The sequence below is a fragment of the Coccinella septempunctata genome, chromosome 2 (genome assembly GCF_907165205.1).
Source record: "Coccinella septempunctata chromosome 2, icCocSept1.1, whole genome shotgun sequence".
NCBI classification, from domain to species: Eukaryota; Metazoa; Arthropoda; class Insecta; order Coleoptera; family Coccinellidae; genus Coccinella; species Coccinella septempunctata.
The window spans coordinates 25,195,263-25,215,696 of NC_058190.1; the positions used below are offsets into that span (position 1 = coordinate 25,195,263).

A 20,434-nucleotide genomic window follows, 5' to 3' on the forward strand; every position below is an offset into this window, starting at 1 on the left:
AATAACGAGTAACTAACGGAAGGAAAAAAAATCATTTTCGAAAAAGTCGGTGCTCACTTCGCATAGCAAAAAAATGTAGAATAGGAGTGTGGGTGCTGACTTCGCATTGTGTGGGTGTCATTTTCCCATTATAGGTTAGGTTACAAGAAAAAAAATTTGTGTTACAAATAGTTACTAACCTTGGACTTTCCAACTGTACTATTTTTTCGCGAAAAGTCGAACAGTGGGTGCCCGTGAAGTTAGCACCCAGCGGAATGCGGTGTTTTTCTAGCACTATCTTTGAGGCACAAACGAAAATTTTTGTGTTACAAATAGTTACTAACGAGTTACGAACGAATGCAAAAAAAAATTATCTTCATTTTCGAAAAAGTGGGTGCTAACTTCGCATTTTGGGGGTGTCATTTTCCCATCATAGGTAAGGTTACAAACGAAAAATTTTGTGTTACAAATAGTTACTAACGAGTTACGAACGAATGCAAAAAAAAATTATCTTCATTTTCGAAAAAGTGGGTGCTAACTTCGCATTTTGGGGGTGTCATTTTCCCATCATAGGTAAGGTTACAAACGAAAAATTTTGTGTTACAAATAGTTACTAACGAGTTACGAACGAATGCAAAAAAAAATTATCTTCATTTTCGAAAAAGTGGGTGCTAACTTCGCATTTTGGGGGTGTCATTTTCCCATCATAGGTAAGGTTACAAACGAAAAATTTTGTGTTACAAATAGTTACTAACGAGTTACGAACGAATGCAAAAAAAAATTATCTTCATTTTCGAAAAAGTGGGTGCTAACTTCGCATTTTGGGGGTGTCATTTTCCCATCATAGGTAAGGTTACAAACGAAAAATTTTGTGTTACAAATAGTTACTAACGAGTTACGAACGAATGCAAAAAAAAATTATCTTCATTTTCGAAAAAGTGGGTGCTAACTTCACGGACACCTGCTTGAGCTTTTCTTCTTTCTGGTTCTTCTTAAAGAAGAACAAGAGTTAGAACTCTCCTTTATATCGGTAGTTATAAGTACATTTATTCTAAAAACTCTCCTGTTTCCAGGATTATTAGAACTCATGCACGTGAACATCTGTTTCAAGTCAGGGATCGACTTTTTTAATCGCTCTTAGCGAAACCAGAAGAGAGAGTTTTACCCATTAGGAAAATAAAATACAGGTGTACCATTTAAACAATAAGAGTTCACAACAAATTTCATGTTTACGATGCTTTTATGCATTTCCTAATACTGAATTCTTAATGCCCATAAAAAATACTACAAAAATTTGCCCATTTGAACGTTTTCGTACTCTGAGAGTAGCTATTGGATAAAATATAAACAATCACTCGGCACCTATAAAAAATAATAATTTCTTTCAATTATTCAGTAGGTTTTTGAAAATGGTGCATTTCTCAAGTTGAAGAGATGGAATTTCAAGGCGCTTAATTAACCATTCCAGAAGCTCATACTAAAAAATGATATACAGAACACCTCTATTCACTCAAACAAATTACTTTTTACTTTAATTATTTGCCGAATCCTATAATTACTAAATTCTCTATAAAAATTTAATAACCCATTAATATCACATAGGGAATATTTCCAAAGGCTGCTAACCAATGTGCACCGGTTCAACCTTTTGTAATTATAACATCTTCAACTGTACCACATATTCTGCGATTCACCTTGTCAACCTTGGACAATTTTAAGTGAAATGTACTTCGAAAAATTAAATGGATCATCTTTCAAGATCCCATCCGTATTCATCCAGTATAAAAGCGAAAGTATCATCTGTTTCTCCATCATTCAGTTCAATCAATTCGCATCGATTTACAGATCGCAGCGCACTTCAACATGAAATATTATGTGAGTAATAATTCCAGGTATAGTTGGTAGAAAAATGACTTTTTTACTTTATTTGGAGACATGCGGTTTAATTTCATGAGTTTCATTTTCATTAAGCATTTCACTAAAATGTCCTTTCTTATTTCATACAACTTAGCAATCGTTGAATTGATTCCAAAATATTTGGTGGACTCTAAGTTCTTCAGAAGAATGAAAAAAAAAGAATAATGGGACCTTTTACCTCTTATAAGTTCGCCCATTTATTCACACAAAGTTTCAACGCATCTGATATCAAATATCTTTTATAATTTCAAACTGAATTCTGCCATCATCTGCTCAAATTACAAATAATTAATGTGTTGATTCTTTTTCAGATTATCTCAGCTCTTTGCTGCGTTGCAGTGTGTCTTGCAGATAAGCTCAACAACGTCTACCTACCACCATCTAATTCAATTACAGCTGGTGGCAATGGAAATTTCTTGAGAGCTCCAATCAGTCAAGGCTCAATTAAATCTGGATCACAGTTTTCGTCAGGAAGCTATCAAACTTCCCAGCAAAGGAATGTTTACGAAAACCAGCAACAATCATTCAACAAAAATTTCGCATCTGGTTCCGTCCAACCCCAAATTGCTATTTTGAGGTTCAACAATCAAAATGAAGGAGATGGCACATACAGATTTGAGTAAGATAAAGTTCTTATTTCTTGTAGGTACCTGTTCTAGCGGAAAGTTGACTTAAAAATTCGACCTATATATTTTTGTATCATATCACTTCAAATATTTGGATCAATCGATGTAACATATGATTTCTTTCCCAACAGATACGAAACCGAGAACAAAATCGCTCAACAGGAAGTTGGACAACTCAAGAATGCCGGAACTGATCAGGAAAGCAGCGTTGTTCAAGGATCGTACTCTTATGTTGGACTCGATGGTCAAACTTACACTGTCAACTACGTAGCTGATGAACTTGGTTTCAGAGCCACAGGTGATCATTTGCCTGTTGCTCCAGAAATTCCAGCTGAAATACAGAAAGCTCTCGAACAAAATGCTGCTGACGAAGCCAGAGGAATTGTTGATGATGGACAATACAGACCAGGCCCATCTAGAGAAATCAACTCCGCCCAAGTCGACAGAAAATACTTGACTCCAAAAGTTCCTGGTGCTTACCAGCAAGTAAAGCAAGGATACGTTTATTGAATAACCTCGTGACTTATGGTGTTGTGACTCTTTTTTGTAAATATAAATGTACCTAAACCAAATGTTGCCATTAAATATAAAAATATACTGAAATTCCTTAGTCAATCATTTATGGACTAAATATTTCTCTAGTCATCTTGGATCTTTTTCCTGTTTAACTCGAAATTCGTCAAATTCAATATCGGATGTATAAAAAGCTATCAAGAATATCATGTTCGGCAGCAAATTTATTGAAGCACAAATATTTTTCGCGCAAGTACACGAATATATTGTTTTTTTATATTTATATTTTAGGAAAGCCTGAAATTTCTTCAGTTAGTTCATACTGAAACGGGGATCAGCTAGCCTAGTCACGGTTGTTTCGGCATCGCGGAGGTAAGAAGGGTGTTAAAAAACAAAGTTTCAATATTTTGGAAGCTCATTAAAAACATCAAAATTTCATATAAACATGGGTCCGCAAATAAGCCGTTTTGGAGTTTGGAGATACAAGCGATTTTCGGTTTTCAAATTAACAACTAGCGCAACCAAATACTAAATTCGATTTATTTTCATCTTTCAGATGTCTTGTTAGGGTGTCACAGCTGAAATCAAACATTTGCTTTTCATATGACATTTACCTGGTTGGGTATTTTGCATCCGATTGGAGTTGTTTATTTTCTTTCATTTCATTGTTAAGGAAAAATTTTTATTCCTGAATTCGAACTGCCCTATTCTGTAAAACACTAGAAGTCAAAAATAAATCGAATACATATCTTTATTTATCGCATTTGGTTGCGCTAGAAGTTAATATTTTGAAATCCGAAAATCGCTCCTATCTCCAAAACGGCTCATTTGCGGACCCATGTTTATGAAAAACTTTTTACCTATTTTGTGGTTTAGAATTAGCTTTCAAAATATTTCAGATCAGCTGCGGAAAACACAATTTTTTGTCAAAGGTATTCTAGCAAACTTGAAATTTTATAGCTTATTCTTGATAGTATTAGAGACTTAAAATTAAATTTAATCTTATTATCCTGATTCACCGTAGGTGTACCGAAGTACCCATAGACATATTAAATAATAATAATAAGTCTATGAAGGTACCTCTCAGAAGCTATGTGAGCTTGTACAAGTTCAGAGAACCAATTGTGTTCTGTGTAGACTTTATTATTGTGTCATACGCCACCTCATTCGACGACAAGCAGTCATGAAAGCTGAGGTATATAGCTCAGACGCCAATTCTAGGTGAACCGCTCTGGTTGGCTTCACAAGTAGTGCCCTATTCCATAACGAATAGTATTTTGAATCTTTGAGGGCACTGCCTTATTTCTTTCAGTCTACCAGCTGACAGAGGTGTCGTTTTCTGTACGAGTGAGCCCAAGGAATCATACATTGAAGAATCAACCTTCCATCGTAAATGGTGCTAGCTCTTTGAACAATATCTAATATAGTATCCACCATAGTGGACACTTTTGTGTCCACAGTGCAAGAATAAATTTACGACATCATTCTCTGTTCCTGTGGTTTTTTGACTTCCACCATTGGCATAGAAGGAGTGCTGATATTTTTTATTTGAATATGAATATTTTTGAGACAATCCATATTACGATAAGGATGTTGCAAATTTACAAATTTGCAGTGTAATTTTTGAAGCTGAAAACTTTTAAAAACTCGATTTGTATACGTTATACGAGGATGTATTGATATCTAGTTAGCCTAGACCAGTTCCATTCATGAAAATAATATTGCGTTACCATAGCAACGAACAATAACTCATTAGAAGTGTCAATGTGAAGTTTGAGGTCAAAGAAGTAAACCATAGAGTTACGCAATAAATTATAAAGAAAGAAGATGTCCACCGAAATTGTGAAAATCGAAAAATTGGAGTATCGAGCCATCATCAATTACATGTATTTAAAAGGGTTAAGAGGTAAGCAGATTTACAAAGATATGCTTAATACCCTTGGTGATCAATATCCTTCGTACGCGACCGTGAAAAATTGGACTGCAAGCTTCAAAAGAAGTAAATTTTCCATTGAAGATGATGACCGATCAGGAAGGCCAGTTTCTGTGTCAGTCCCCGAAAATATCGATGCAGTTCATGACACGAATTTATAAGAACGTCGAATTTGGCTTAAACGGATATCTGAAGCACTGAATATTTCATACGAACGCGTTCATCATATAGTTCACGTCAATGAGGACTTGAGAAAAATTGCTGCAAAATGGACCCCAAATGTTGACCAAAAGCGTGCAAGGGTAGAACCATCGCGTTCGATCTATGCTCCATTTTAAAACGATGTAGACTTCTTAAACCAAATGGTTACTATGGATGAGACTTGGGTACATTTCTACGATCCAGAAACAATGCAACAATCTATGGAATGGCGACACTCTGGTTCTCCAAGACCTAAGAAGTTTCGTGTCCAAAAATCTTCTGGAAAAGTTCTTGCTTCAGTTTTTTGGGATTGCCATGGAGTAATCATGATTGATTTTTTGGATAAAAGTAGAACAATAAAGGGAGATTACTATTCGACATTACTGACCTCTCTACGGGAAAAAATTAAAGAGAAAAGCCGCGGAAAGCTATCCAAAGGTGTTTTGTTTTTGCAGGACAACGCCCCTGCACATAAATCTCATGTTGCCATGCAAAAAATTCGTGATTTAGGGTTTGAATTATTAGACACCCCCCTTATTCACCAACCGACTTTCATCTCTTCTCTCAACTGAAAAAAAGTTTAAAAGGTCGTAAATTTTCTTCCAACGAGGAGGTTATAAAAGCTGTGGCGGTCTGGTTTGCAGAGCAAGAAGAAACATTTTTTTTAAAGGTCTAGAGACGTTGCAGGTTCGCTGTAATAAATGTATCCAATTAAGAGGAGAATATGTTGAGTAATAAAATATTTTGACATTGAAATTTTGTTTGGTTCTATAGTAGGCTAAGAATTTCTCAATATATCCTCGTATATCTTCAGTTGTTATTGCTTGAGAGGATGATATTTCCTGCAAAAATATGGGGCGTCTATGCATTTCTCATAAAATTTTATGTTAGTTTTGTGCTTAGTGCATCTCTTTTTCGAAATTTCCTGTTGAGATTTCTGTTTGAATAAATAAAGAAATAGAAGGCATTTTCATTCTCGTTACCTGTTCAGTCTGAGAACAATTACACCATCTATCAACAAATTTTTGATTTCAATAATATTTATATACTGCTGAACAAGTAAAGAATGTCCTGAAATTTTGAGAATGTTTCGAAAATTTTCCATTTTTTTGAGAAATCTGAATGTTTACTCACTTATCTAACTTACCCATTTCTTCATGTGTTTCACAGTTCCAGGTGAAAAATTTATTTTTATTATTTGAATTAATATATTCCAGTGAAGAGTATGACCTGTCCGAACATCAACCACAGCCTGTAAACGCATTTGAGTTGAAGTAGACTTGATAAATTTTTCTACAGAGTTGCGTTAAAAGCGTTCTGAGTGTATGTGGAGGTGGTTGATGAGAATCCAAAGTTCTTTGTAGGTGATCCCAAGCATGTTCAATGGGATTAAGGTGCCAAATGGGGAATACCATGAATTTCCATAGCTTTAGCGCATTATCGTCCAAAAATAAGAAATTTGGCTACATAGTGAAATAAAGGGAATAATATTGTCAGTGAAGTGACTTGGTATAGGTATACTCCATTCACCTTTATTTCAGCACTCGGTTGGCCATGGAAATTTGACACATTTCACTCTGTATAGTACGAAAATTGGGGGTTATGAAGCTTGTCAAAACATTTTTGGGTTTTAAATCAACGCTATGTTGCCCGTTCTACGTAAAAGTTTCTGTTATTACGTATTTTATCACAATGTCGAATCTCTTCGGAAAATATAAGACGAACATAATTGAAGTTTATACAAACTGATTGAAGGCATACCAAATCCAATTATTTGCATGGAAAATACAGTTCAGTATAATATCAAAATATGCACTAGCTTGAGCAGAGTTAATGTTCGTTATCTTCTTTGGCTAAAGTTTGAATACGTTACATCAGTTGTAGATTTCAAAAGTATTGACCCGAAGATGAAATGCATATGTTGCAGAGGTTGGGAATGGGTATTTCCTGAAGGAATTAACAGATAATTACAAGAATGTTAAATTCTTCAACAAAAATCATCTTGTATCAATATAAGTTTTTACTTAAGTTTCAAGTCAAGATGAACTTCACCTTTGAACAGAAATTTCACATGAATAAACAATTAACAGGACAACTGGCGCGTATTTGTGGCTGTTCATCATAAATCATAAAATTCTCAAATGCCACCACATTTTTGGGTCCCCCAAGAGAAGGAAATTCTTTGTCATCCTCTTCATTCACAATCTTTCTGATTGTGAAAATATCCAGCTGAAATATAAGTCATTTAGATTCAGATGAAACATTATATCAATTCTCTTACATTGAATATGTTCGCTACAGTCTGACGTATTGTGGATTTTAGAATATCAGGGTATAACTATTTGAATGAGCGGACGTGAATTCTAAATAGCACTTCCTGAAACCCTGTCTCTTTTTTTCAATCACTTTCGGCATTTTCGTAATAAAAATTGATATTAGTTGTGGCAACGGCGTTATGTCATCAACGACATTTCACGATTGCCAACCTTACTCCGTTCTAGTTACGAAAACTTGAGAAAATTATTTCATGGCCAACCGACTGCTAAAATAAATGTGAATGGAGTATATGTGAATCTGCGCATTCATATGGTAGCAACAAGCACCAACAATTCTGTACGTACATTGAAACAAATGCCTTCCCAAATAGTAACTGCACCACAGAAGTGTTAAATCTTCGCAACATCTCTCTGATTACGTCCCGACTAGATAATGGAACACTATAAATCGTCTGCTTAAAATGTCTTTTTAATATCGTATTGACAAATTATATTTTCCTGAAAACATCGGAGGTACTTTCATTGAAACTTGAATTGACTGTATTGGTTATTATTCAATTTTTACTCAGAAGAGCCGTTTTTTTTTTGAATTACCGAAAATGAAAAATTGGACAGCAATGCATTCAGGTCACTCAATTCTTAACAATCAAAGTGTAACAACCAATGAACCAACATACTTTGATTGGGGAAACCTTGTGTCAGCCCTTAGTCCATTATTCAAAAACTAAAATGAATTTATTCAGATGTTAGGAAATATTTATTTTGAAAACCTAAATCCTCTCTTAAGATCTTTTCTCTCCGAAAAAAAATGGACTTCTTTGAAGATTTTTAGGAAGTTATGTTATTAGTATTAACAGATTACTATCATTATATGCCGAATCCTATAATTACCAATCTATAACAATTTAATAACCCATTTGTATCACATGGAGGATATTTCTAAAGGTTATACTTACCAGTGTGCACTGGGGTCAACCTTTTGTAATTAACATCTTCAAACTGTCTCATATATTCTGCGATTCACCTTGTCAACCTTGGACAATTTCAAGTGAAATGTACTTCGAAAATTTAAATGGATCATCTTTCCAAATCTCATCCGTATTCGTTCAGTATAAAAGCGAAAGCATCTTCTGTACCTTCATCATTCAGTTCGCAACGATTCGCAGATCGCAGCACACTTCAACATGAAATATTATGTAAGTAATAATTTCAGGTATCGTTGGAAGAAAAATGAGTTTCTTTACTTTATTTCGAAGACATGCGGTTTTTTGATGAGCTTCATTTTCATTCAACATTTTACCGAAATGTACAATTTTAGGAAATCCCCTAAGAAGGGGGGTAAATTTAAATAATTTCAAATACATAATAATAAACTTTTCATCAGAAGCAGATATGCAGTTGGTTGAATTGTTGTTGTAGGGGGGTGCTACCTGATTGCATCTATGTACACTATTTCCTAATTTTTAAGGTAGTTTCACAAATTATTTTCAAAAGAATGTACGTAAAATAATAGGACCTTCTATCACCTCACTTCGCCCATTCATTCATACAAAGTTTCAACGCATCTGATATCAAACATCGTTCATAATTTCAAACTGAATTCTGCAAAAAATTCTAATAGTTTATTGATCATCTGTCCAAAAGTCCAAATAATTCATATGTTGATTCTTTTTCAGATTATCTCAGCCCTTTACTGCGTTGCAGTGTGTCTTGCAGATAAGCTCAACAACGTCTACCTACCACCGTCTAATTCAATCACAGCTGGTGGCAATGGAAATTTTTTGAGAGCTCCAATCAGTCAAGGCTCAATTAAATCTGGATCACAGTTTTCGTCAGGAAGCTATCAAACTTCCCAGCAAAGGAATGTTTACGTAAACCAGCAACAATCATCCAGCAACAATTTTGCCTCTGGTTCTGTTCAACCCCAAATTGCCATTTTGAGGTTCAACAATCAGAATGAAGGAGATGGCACCTACAGATTTGAGTAAGATGAAGTTTTCATTTCGATTACCTGTTCTAGAGAAAAGTTGACTTAAAAATTCGACCTAAATATTTTTGTATCATATCACTTAAAATATTTGGATCAACCGATGTAACATATCACTTCTTTCTCAACAGATACGAAACTGAGAACAAAATCGCCCAGCAGGAAGTTGGACAACTCAAGAATGCCGGAACTGATCAGGAAAGTAGCGTTGTTCAAGGATCGTACTCTTATGTTGGACTCGATGGTCAAACTTACACTGTCAACTACGTAGCTGATGAACTTGGTTTCAGAGCCACTGGTGATCATTTGCCTGTTGCTCCAGAAATTCCTGCTGAAATACAGAAAGCTCTCGAACAAAATGCTGCTGACGAAGCCAGAGGAATTGTTGATGATGGACAATATAGACCAGGCCCATCTAGAGAAATCAACTCCGCCCAAGTGGACAGAAAATACCTGACTCCAAAAGTTCCTGGTGCTTACCAGCAAGTAAAGCAAGGATACGTTTATTGAATAACCTCGTGACTTATGGTGCTGTGACTCTTCTTTGTAAATATAAATGTACCTATACCGAATGTTGTCATTAAATATAAAAATATACTGAAATTCCTTAGTCAATCATTTATGGACCAAATATTGCTCTAGTCATCTTTTATCCTTTTAACTCGAATCTCGACAAAGACGACAAATTCAATATCAGGTTTATGTTTATGAAAAGCTATTAAGGATATCATATTCGGCAGCAAATTTATTAAGACACGAAAATAAATTTTTTTCATGATATTTTAGGAGAGCCTGAATTTTCTTCAGTAAGTGAATACCTGCCACCACTGTAACGAGGTATACAGTGTGTTGAAATACAAAGTTTCAATATTTTGGGAGCTCATTATAGACCTCAAAATAGGTAAAAAATTTCATATAAACATGGGTCCGCAAATGAGCCGGTTTGCGAACGATTTTCGGTTTTCAAATTATCTATAGTAGGTATAGCGCAACCAAATACAATATTCGATTTATTTTCATCTTTCAGATGCCTTGTTTACTGAACTTAGGCACAATTAAAAATTTTTTCAGTCGGTTCATTGAAAAAATTCCCAGCTGGCAGCAAACATTTGCTTTTCATATGACAGTTACCTACTTTTATTGGGTATTTTGAATCCGATTAGAGTTGTTTATTTTCTCTCATTTTGATGTTAAGAAAAGTAATTATTCATGAATATGAAGTGCCTTATTCTGTAAAACACTCTGTCAAAAATAAATCGAATATCTTCTGAAATTTATAGTTTTTGGTTGCGCTAGTAGTTAATATTTTTTAAAACGCTCATACCTCCAAAACGGCTCATTTGCGGACCCGTGTTTATAAAACTTTATACTTATTTTGAGGTCTAGAATTAGCTCCCAAAATATTGTACGTTGTTTTTTAGCACCCGGTATGACAGCGAAAAATCTTCCAACCATCACTAAATTGTTATATGTAGGTACCAATGACGGCTCGTCAGTCGTCAGGGTAGGTATGCCGGTCCGGCCCGGCTTGGCGGACCCAAAAATAATCGAGAAATAGAAAATAATTATAATTATTTTATTCTTCAAAACTTATTCCGAATTTTGATATTCAAATCTCGATTAATTCCCTCGTATAACGTAGTACAACTTATTTCGATCAACATGATGACGACAAAAGATATGTAATATCTTTGAAGACGACCCAGTCGCCCTGAATTATATTATTTCGAAGTTCTCTTTCCTTACGCTAAACATGCTAGCTCCGCCAGCAGCACTAGCCCTGCGAAACGCTTCACGTAGGTATTGTAAAATTTAAGTGCAAGAAACCATAGCAATCATCAAAGGAAATATTAAATTCAGAAAGAAAAATCTCTAACCAAAATCATAAGGATGATCATGGTCAACCAATAAACCGTCAAGAGCAACCAAATTTATTGAGCTCCATTCTTCATGTTTATCGGTTCTGAATTCAACATGAGATCTGTTTTCAAAACACAAGAGGATCTAAGATTTATAACTACTAACGAAAACTAAACCATTGAATGAAAAACAAAATAAAAAAATTGCGTTTACAACATTACCTGTATTTGTGGTAAAACTTATACAGGTGAAACGTGTAGACCTCTAGAAATAAGAAAGCGCGAACATAAAATAACATTAAAAATAGAGAAACTAATAGATCACAGATTGCAGATCGTGTGTGTTCTAAGTTCTAATACAGGAGACTATATGATGGATTGGAATAACAATATAACCTTTCACACATCAGGCCAAACCATCGAGATAGAATAATAGAGAGAAGTCATCATTCGACTAAAATGGTATCAGATCCGCCATATTGGTACGAGACTCTGACATTCATGAATTTTCTGTCAGTTTTGCGTTTTTTAGAGTTCAATTCTGGTCACATTTACAAAATTGCGTTCATTTCCCCGATTTATATTGGACAATAAAATGTTGTCATGTGCTCTACGCAGTTGTTCCAGCAGGGACGAGGTAGATAAAAAGAAAATCACAGGAATCACATTTCATAGGTGAGAATGAGTAATAAACAGATCCGTATTCGTAATTCTTCCATTTCTATCTCGATAATCTGATAGTAAGGTATATTATTATCGTCTGAAGAAAATATTTGATATTCGATTAACTTTATTTCAACAGATTTCCTAAAGACCCACTAAGACGTGTATATCTTGGGTGAAATTTGTTAACCGAGGAATCTGGCAATCTTCGAATTATGAGGTGTTTTGTTCCAAACATTTTGCAGCAGATCATCACAAAGCTTAGTTCGTTTGCAACGAAATGCGGTTCCCACAATATATGAGGTAGGTAAGAAAAATACCTACACGTTTATATGATGATTGATTTTGAGAAAGTAATTTGTTGTTGTTAAATTTTAATTTTTCCTGAAGCCTGAAAGCAAGGAAAATGAGGAATTTTACCTTATTTTGTATAGACTAGATATACTAGCTTTTGTATAGGAATATACTTAAATTTCTTTCCATTATAGGAGGAAGCAGTTCAACCACCAAAAATAAGAATTTTTTCTGATATTGTGATTTCTCACCAAACGGAGATTATTGACGCAGTAGTAAATAAATCTGCTCTACCAACTTCTCAAACTAGTCCACAAAAGACTGACGATTCACCAAGAATTTCAAATCAGATGAGCTCTCTTATAGAGAATTCTCCCAGGCAAAGAAAATTACTCACAATATCCATCTAAAGATGTTATTTGGATGTTTTGACCAATAGAATACTCAGAGAATTCACCAATACAAATGAATTCTTAGATCTACTTGTACATAGTTTAAACCAATCTGTACTTGATGGGCACAGATATTTATTAATTAAAAGCGCTGTTTATAAATATATTAATGTAAGAATGACATATTTAATGAAAAGAAAGCGAGATGAAAGAATTTTTATGAGGCACTATAATAAAAAAATTATTTTGTTTAAAGGCCAATAAATCATTTACTTTCACAAATCTATATTATTTCCCTTTTGATCATCTGGATATAAACTAGTAAAAATTGTCACATTTCATTCAGATTTCTCAAAAACCGAGTAAAAACTTTGTTTGGGTGCTCACTTTCAAGAATATACCTATACATCTCCTTGAAAGTTTACTTAATCCAACCCTGTTCTATCCGCCATATTGGTCCGAGACTTAGCCACGCCTAGTGGTACCGTTTTTTTCTAGCACTATTGAATCTCATAGCGTCTCCTCTCTATTCTATCTCGATGGGCCAAACGGTCAGAAAATTCTGAAAATGCGATTTTATTTTCTTTAATTTTTCTTAAGAATTTTGATGACCTTTTGTTCGATATATCAGTTTTCACAGAAGTTACAACGTGTCCATTACAATGGACATTGTGCATAGTGTAAAAATGAATAACATTTCAATTTTTTAATAAAAATCGTACAATCAGTAACTCATATTAGCGCTTTGAAGAAAAACATTTAAAAAAAACGGAAAACACTGTATAAACAACATTTCTACCTTCCAATCCAATAATAATTTGCCAATGAAATAATATTTTCAGCACAATATTTAGAATTTCTTATGCATATCTAAATGCTCTTGCCCACACGTGTCGGAGTAAATAAATGAAAAAACTCTGTAATCTAGAAAATACGTAAAAGTTTCAGCTTGGGCGCTGAAGGCGTATACTTCGTGAATGTTCCTTATCCCAAGGACATTGCGATTCGTGCAGTATTCGTCGAACTTTAGGTAATAAGCACAGATTACAGAGTAATTAATTACAGCAATTAATTACAGTGGTAATAAGTAACATGCCAAAGACAACCTCTCTCTGTCTCTGTAACATGCAATATCAATGTCCATTGTACTGGACAGGGTGACTGAAAGGGTTATAATTTCAACCTGCGCACTGTAAACAAAAGATTAGAGTCCAAGTGTATTTTGATGGATCAAAATAATAATTTGGCCAATTGTTCAGTGAGAATAAATTGTATTTGGATTAGTTTACAGTGGAACGAACTGACATCCGGTAATTTCAAAATTAAATGAATCATCGTCTCCGTGCGTTGACAAATATCAATTGACAAACTCTACAATTCTGAAGATTTTCTATAATTCGTCTGATGGAGGAGTCGATATAGACTCCGAAACGTTACGAAGTTTTACCATAAAGTTCCATTTTTCGACCATCATTTACTGTTCAAGATTCTTCTTCAATTCAGGTTTTTAAAATCGCTTTGGCCCTGAAATATTCATGGAATTATTCGAATGGACTCCCCTGAATATTATTTCATTTAACTGTCATGTATATTCGACAGTTACCTCAATATAGATAAGTTTCTTTGTTTTCTTTGCCTACTAATTTTGTGATAAATTAAAAATTAAATGCAGCGTCAAGCAGAAGCAATGTGGGATACCCTGAATCCGAATTGCTTGATTTTGTCTATTTCTGGTAGGTACTGCAGACTAGATAGGGAAAAACGTTGAAAGGGGTCCTGAACTCGATATTTCATTATGGGAAACCGTTTCACGATATCTTCATTGACTCGAAGATATAAAACCAAATTTTGATATTTCGTTGATTTAGAAAATGTGCCATAACTACAATCACTTTTTCACTGCATGGGAATACAACACCCTATGCATTTTCTTTTAATCTCTTGTACTAAGGGTGAAAAAAAACTTCGTTATTTTGAAAACGAATGCATTCTTTTTTTGATCTCATATCATAGAAAAAAAAATTAGCTTTTCAAAAATATACAGGGTAAGTCTTTGACTCGTGCAAATATTCTATAGGTAGATTCTTGAGGTGTCAAAAGAAACACTTTTTTCCTTTTCCTTATCAGCTATCGGCTCGGTTTAAAAGATACAGGCTGTGGAAAATCATAAAATAATTCTATTTTCAGTTCTATTTCACAAACGGTTTTATCGAATGAAATTAATTTCGGAATATAGTTTTTTTATTTATTTGATGATTCTTTTTCGAACCTAAGTTTTATCACCTACGTCTTCCAGTTTTCTCATTATGACCATTTCACACCAAAAATGCAAAGAACTCTTGTAACTAAGTTCTACGCAATCTGATGAATATTCGAACGTTTCGTAAAATAAAAGTATTGTTCATATTTTCTCGGATAATGCGCTGTTTTCGAGTAATCTGATGTTCAAGAATTAATAAAAAGTATCTGTGAAATTTGAAAAATTGAGTAGGTACTTTGGCTGAATTCAACTCTGTTTAAAAGATCCACAGATGTGGAGTGTCACAGATTTTTTTTAATCTGAAAATTTTGTTTTTCAAGGGGTGACACAGCTCATTATGAAAACTTAAAATTGCTATATCTTTTTATCAGCACCGAATCGGAAAAAATGGTATAGGAAAAACGTGTTTCTTTTGACCTCAAGAATCTACTGTTGAAATATTTGTACGAGTCAAAGCTTGCCCTATATATGTCGATATATTACTAACATCTTCAAGGCAAAATCAGCATAAAAGTGAAATAATCACTAACTGTGAGTCTCTCATTATTCTATGAATGAAGTGGACATAGAATACTTCAATTATTATCATTTTAGATTAATAAAAAATGATTATGATAATAAAGGAGATTGATATTAATTTTTTGCTCTGATTGATTTCCAAAAAGAGGCATTGCCAGAGATATAGACAACTTTCATTTCAGAAGGATATGGAATGACAAAAATACATCACTTTTCAAATTGGATAGTTTATTTTGGAATCAGTGGATGGTATGCATGGACCTATTGCCTGAGCAGCAAGATCACCAAACCTCAATCCTTTGGGGATTTTTTCGTATGAGGATATGCTAAAAATACAATTCTCAAGATAGTCAGGAACGCCATCAGAGACATTTCCTGCTTAATGCTATAGAGTGAATTCTGTTAGAAAAAGATGTTGGATTTGTTTAAAGAGTAATGGTACTCAATTTGAGAAATTTTTTATGAGTTATACCCATAAATTTTGCTATATTTGGTCAAATTGAGTGTAATAGTGATAGATATTTCTAAGCCATATTTTCGCGATTAAGACGCGTGAAGCGTCTTTAAGCGGTGCTATTCGAGCGAATAAGTCATGACGTCAGTCTTTAAGACACTTTAAGCGGAGAGCGCCTGTGTCATAGAGTCATCTTGTCTCTGGCCTGTGTCGTCTTAAGCGGAAAGAGGTAATATAAAGAAGAAGAGAGAATATGTTGTTTATATCGAATTTGATTTAAATTCCTACTAGGGAGGAGTGCTTTTATTGCCAATAATGCAGTTTCTGAATTATCATTTAGAATAAATAAATATTTTTCAAATAATAGCCAAGGAACAAAAATTGAAAAATTCACAATTCGATTCGCTGTCTAATGACAACGACAGATGACTCAACCATCAGCGATATTCTATTTTTGCGACAACAAAATTAATGACGTCACGCTTAAAGACGCTTTAAGACATCGATTAAGACGCTTAATCGCCAAAATATGGCTCTATTGAGAGTGAACAATTTTGTGGAATGGTTTCATAGAATTCTAGCAAAACTTGAAATTTCACTGAAATGGTGATTTTGCCTTGAATAAGGATATTTATATTTTTGAAAAGTTAATTTTTTTTGGTATAACATGAGATCAAAAAAAGTTACCATCCGTATTTAAAATAAAGGAGTTTTTTTTCGACTCTTTATATGAGAGTCAAAATTGAATACAGTGTCGTGTTCCCATTGAAAAAGTGTTTCAATCGGTTTCAGATATTTTCGATATTAAAAAAAGTAAGGCACATTTTCTAAATCGACAATATATCAAAGGAGCTCAGAACTCCTTTCAACGTTTTACCTATATATATTCATAGTCTAGAAGTAGGTAAGGAAAATGCCAAAATCAATCAATTCGGGATACCCTGTACATATGGACGAAATGTACTCCTTGAAAGGTTTATGTATTGAATCCTTTGAGCCTTTGAGTCCATTAAGTGTCCGAATAAAAATATTCATGTGTTTGAGGGAAAAATATTTGTGTCTTTATTCCTAAATAATAAATATGCTGCCGAATATAATAGTCTTAGTAGCTTTTTATAAATCCGATATTGAATTTTTCCGGTGAAGCGGGATTAAGAACAAAAATGATGGACTTCCTTAGTTAAGAATTTCACTATATTTTTATATTTATTGACAACATTTGGTTAAGGTACATTTATATTTACAAAGAATGGTCACAACACCATAGGTCACGAGGTTATTCAATAAACGTATCCTTGCTTTACTTGCTGGTAAGCACCAGGAACTTTTGGGGTCAGGTATTTTCTGTCCACTTGGGCGGAGTTGATTTCTCTAGATGGGCCTGGTCTATATTGTCCATCATCAACAATTCCTCTGGCTTCGTCAGCAGCATTTTGTTCGAGAGCTTTCTGTATTTCAGCAGGAATTTCTGGAGCAACAGGCAAATGATCACCAGTGGCTCTGAAACCAAGTTCATCAGCTACGTAGTTGACAGTGTAAGTTTGACCATCGAGTCCAACATAAGAGTACGATCCTTGAACAACGCTGCTTTCCTGATCAGTTCCGGCATTCTTAAGTTGTCCAACTTCCTGCTGGGCGATTTTGTTCTCAGTTTCGTATCTGTTGAGAAAGAAGTGATATGTTGCATCGGTTGATCCAAATATTTTAAGTGATATGATACAAAAATATTTAGGTCGAATTTTTAAGTCAACTTTTCTCTAGAACAGGTAATCGAAATGAAAACTTTATCTTACTCAAATCTGTAGGTGCCATCTCCTTCATTCTGATTGTTGAACCTCAAAATAGCAATTTGGGGTTGGACGGAACCAGATGCGAAATTTTTGTTGAATGATTGTTGCTGGTTTTCGTAAACATTCCTTTGCTGGGAAGTTTGATAGCTTCCTGAAGAAAACTGTGATCCAGATTTAATTGAGCCTTGGCTGATAGGTGCTCTCAAAAAATTTCCATTGCCACCAGCTGTGATTGAATTAGACGGTGGTAGGTAGACGTTGTTGAGCTTATCTGCAAGACACACTGCAACGCAGCAGAGAGCTGAGATAATCTGAAAAAGAATCAACACATTAATTATTTGGAATTTGGGCAGATGATGGGCGAACTTATAAGAGGTAAAAGGTCCAATTATTCTTATTTTCATTCTTCTGGAAATATCTTAGATTTTACCAAATATTTTGGAATCAATTCAACGATGAACGATTGCTAAGTTGTACGAAATATGAAATAGGAGATTTTAGAGCTTTTCTTCAAATCATCAAATTTTCATATTTGTTTTCTCATTAATTGAATCATTTCAACGATTGCTAAATTTTATATGGAATAACAATGGAATTAATATTTTGGCAAATTTTGTGAAACAACCCTGGAAAATAATGAAATACCGTTCAAATATTATTGTAACACCGTCGATGTAGATGTAATCAGGCAGCACTTCTCCTATGACAATTCAACAAGCTGCATATCAACTTTTGATGAAAGATTCAATCAATTGAAGCGAACAATGTTATAAGCACATTTTAGTTAAGTGCTGAATAAAAATAATGCTCATCAAATTAAACCGTTTGTCTGGAAAATAAAGTAAAAAAGTTCATTTTGCTTCCAATGATACCTGGTATTATTACTCACATAATATTTCATGTTGAAGTGCGTTGCGATCTGCAAATCGATGCGAACTGAATGATGGAAGATGAGATGATGCTTTCGCTTTTATACTGAATACGGATGGGAGTTTGAAAGATGATCCATTTAAATTTTCGAAGTACATTTCACATAAAATTGTCCAAGGTGAATCGCAGAATATATGAGACAGTTTGAAGATGTTAATTACAAAAGGTTGACTCCACTGCAGACGGGTAAGTAGCCTTAAGAAATCATCTCTGTGTGATACAAATGGATTACTAAATTGTTATAGAGAGTTCAATAATTATAGGATTCCGTGTATAATCATAGTAATCTGTTTGAGTGAATAGAGGTAGGTATTCCGTATATAATTTTTGACTATGAGCTTCTGAATTGGTTCGCTATTTAGCGCCTTGAAATTCCATTTCTTCACCTTGAGAAATGCACAGTTTTCAAAAACGAAGTGAATTCTTGACAGGACTGAGTTTATTGAATATTTTCTATAGGTACGTGATCTCAAGAAATCTAAAAGACCTGATGAACACAATGGCAGCAACATGATACTATACTATACTGGAACTAAATATGATTTACTATACATATACTTATTCCATATGCGCTTATGTCTGTCATAGGCCTCATGCCTCATGTGAATTGTTAAGTTAGTGTTAGTATCATTCAGAGATCATGTGATGTTGAGAATTAGGTAAGTATCAGAAGAATTGAAGTGCAAAGACCTTGTAATGAAACGTATTGCTATAGTCGGACTGCCTGGTCCTGAACAGAACAAGTATTCTCACAAGTTATTTTTTAAGATTCTTCAGAGCCTTCCATATTTTTCCGGAGACAGAAAACCTTCAATAAGAATTCAAGTTTCTTAATTTAAATTTCTAAGCTTTCGAAAAAGTTCATTTAAGTTTTTGAATAATGAACTAATGACTGACACATTTCAAAGGTTTCTCCAGGTAGGTACATTGGTTTTTACACTTTGATTGTAAACAATTGAGTGATCTGAATGCATTACTTCCCAATTTTTCATTAGAAGAGTTTCCGATAATTTATGCATCGGTACGGTTGTGATAAACGCCGCAGTGTGGCTGTTTGAGCTTGTTTCACAGCATTGTGTCGGCGATTGGCACGTGTCAAGAATAATTTCCGTTTTCAATAGAAGTAGGTGAGTAATTTGATTCGATTTCTTTTTTTCAAAATCAATCATGGCTTTTGTCTGTACAGATATAGTAATGAATGTTTTTCTAAGTATGATATTACTCAAATACAGGGTGACAATTTGAAAACTTGTCAGTCCAATTCTCGGTCCAATTATGTCACGACAAGGATGATTTCAGAGAAAATGCCGGAAAAGGTCAATTTCTATTCGGAGGGGGACATATTTTGAGCAGAATTGTGAGCCGAAATCGCCTCAACCCTAGGTGTAGGAGCTATCACAGGCGGCATATTACACTAACAGGGCTCCTCGAAGAACGTAATTCTTAGCTTTTGCTGTACTATTTTCCAGGTGAACTGTCAAGTTAGAAGTTATAATAGCATTTTGGATTGTTGTTGAATTAAAATTATCAGGAAATTTAAAAGATGGTTTTTACGGACGTGCAAAAAGCATTTATTATTGAATCCTACTTCAAAATTTGGGAGAAAATAAAAGGAGAGTGGAAATATTCTTGAATGTTCCAGCGACATTCCCAATGTATATCCCAGTGATGCCGAAAGAAACAATCTTTCGGAAGTACTGTTTTGTTATGCGTTGACGGAACAGGTATGTTCAAGCAAAAACAAATAAAGTTCGACCAAAGAACAAAACCTCAGTTATTCGGCAATAATGAAACTATGAATGACAGAAGTTCCACGAACCTCTGTTCGGGTTTTATCTCGA

The 20,434-nt window shown here is 34.3% G+C and overlaps 3 protein-coding genes across 3 annotated transcripts; 2 read left to right on the forward strand and 1 right to left on the reverse strand.

Moving 5' to 3' along the window:
• Window positions 1-1,581: 1,581 nt before the first annotated feature.
• Window positions 1,582-3,125, forward strand: LOC123306761 (endocuticle structural glycoprotein SgAbd-2-like). Its single transcript, XM_044888891.1, has 3 exons — window positions 1,582-1,854; window positions 2,208-2,515; window positions 2,654-3,125. The coding sequence occupies exons 1-3, from the start codon at window positions 1,843-1,845 to the stop codon at window positions 3,030-3,032; spliced, it is 699 nt and encodes a 232-aa protein (XP_044744826.1). The 5' UTR covers window positions 1,582-1,842; the 3' UTR covers window positions 3,033-3,125.
• Window positions 3,126-8,604: 5,479 nt separating this feature from the next.
• Window positions 8,605-10,020, forward strand: LOC123306762 (endocuticle structural glycoprotein SgAbd-2-like). The gene is made up of 3 exons (XM_044888892.1): window positions 8,605-8,641; window positions 9,122-9,429; window positions 9,564-10,020. Exons 1-3 carry the CDS (start codon window positions 8,630-8,632, stop codon window positions 9,940-9,942), a joined length of 699 nt encoding a protein of 232 aa, XP_044744827.1. The 5' UTR covers window positions 8,605-8,629; the 3' UTR covers window positions 9,943-10,020.
• Window positions 10,021-17,049: 7,029 nt separating this feature from the next.
• On the reverse strand, window positions 17,050-18,646 carry LOC123308422 (endocuticle structural glycoprotein SgAbd-2-like). The gene is made up of 3 exons (XM_044891058.1): window positions 18,553-18,646; window positions 17,667-17,974; window positions 17,050-17,532 (listed from the first exon to the last, which is right to left on the reverse strand). Exons 1-3 carry the CDS (start codon window positions 18,562-18,564, stop codon window positions 17,154-17,156), a joined length of 699 nt encoding a protein of 232 aa, XP_044746993.1. The 5' UTR covers window positions 18,565-18,646; the 3' UTR covers window positions 17,050-17,153.
• Between the last annotated feature and the right edge of the window lie 1,788 nt (window positions 18,647-20,434).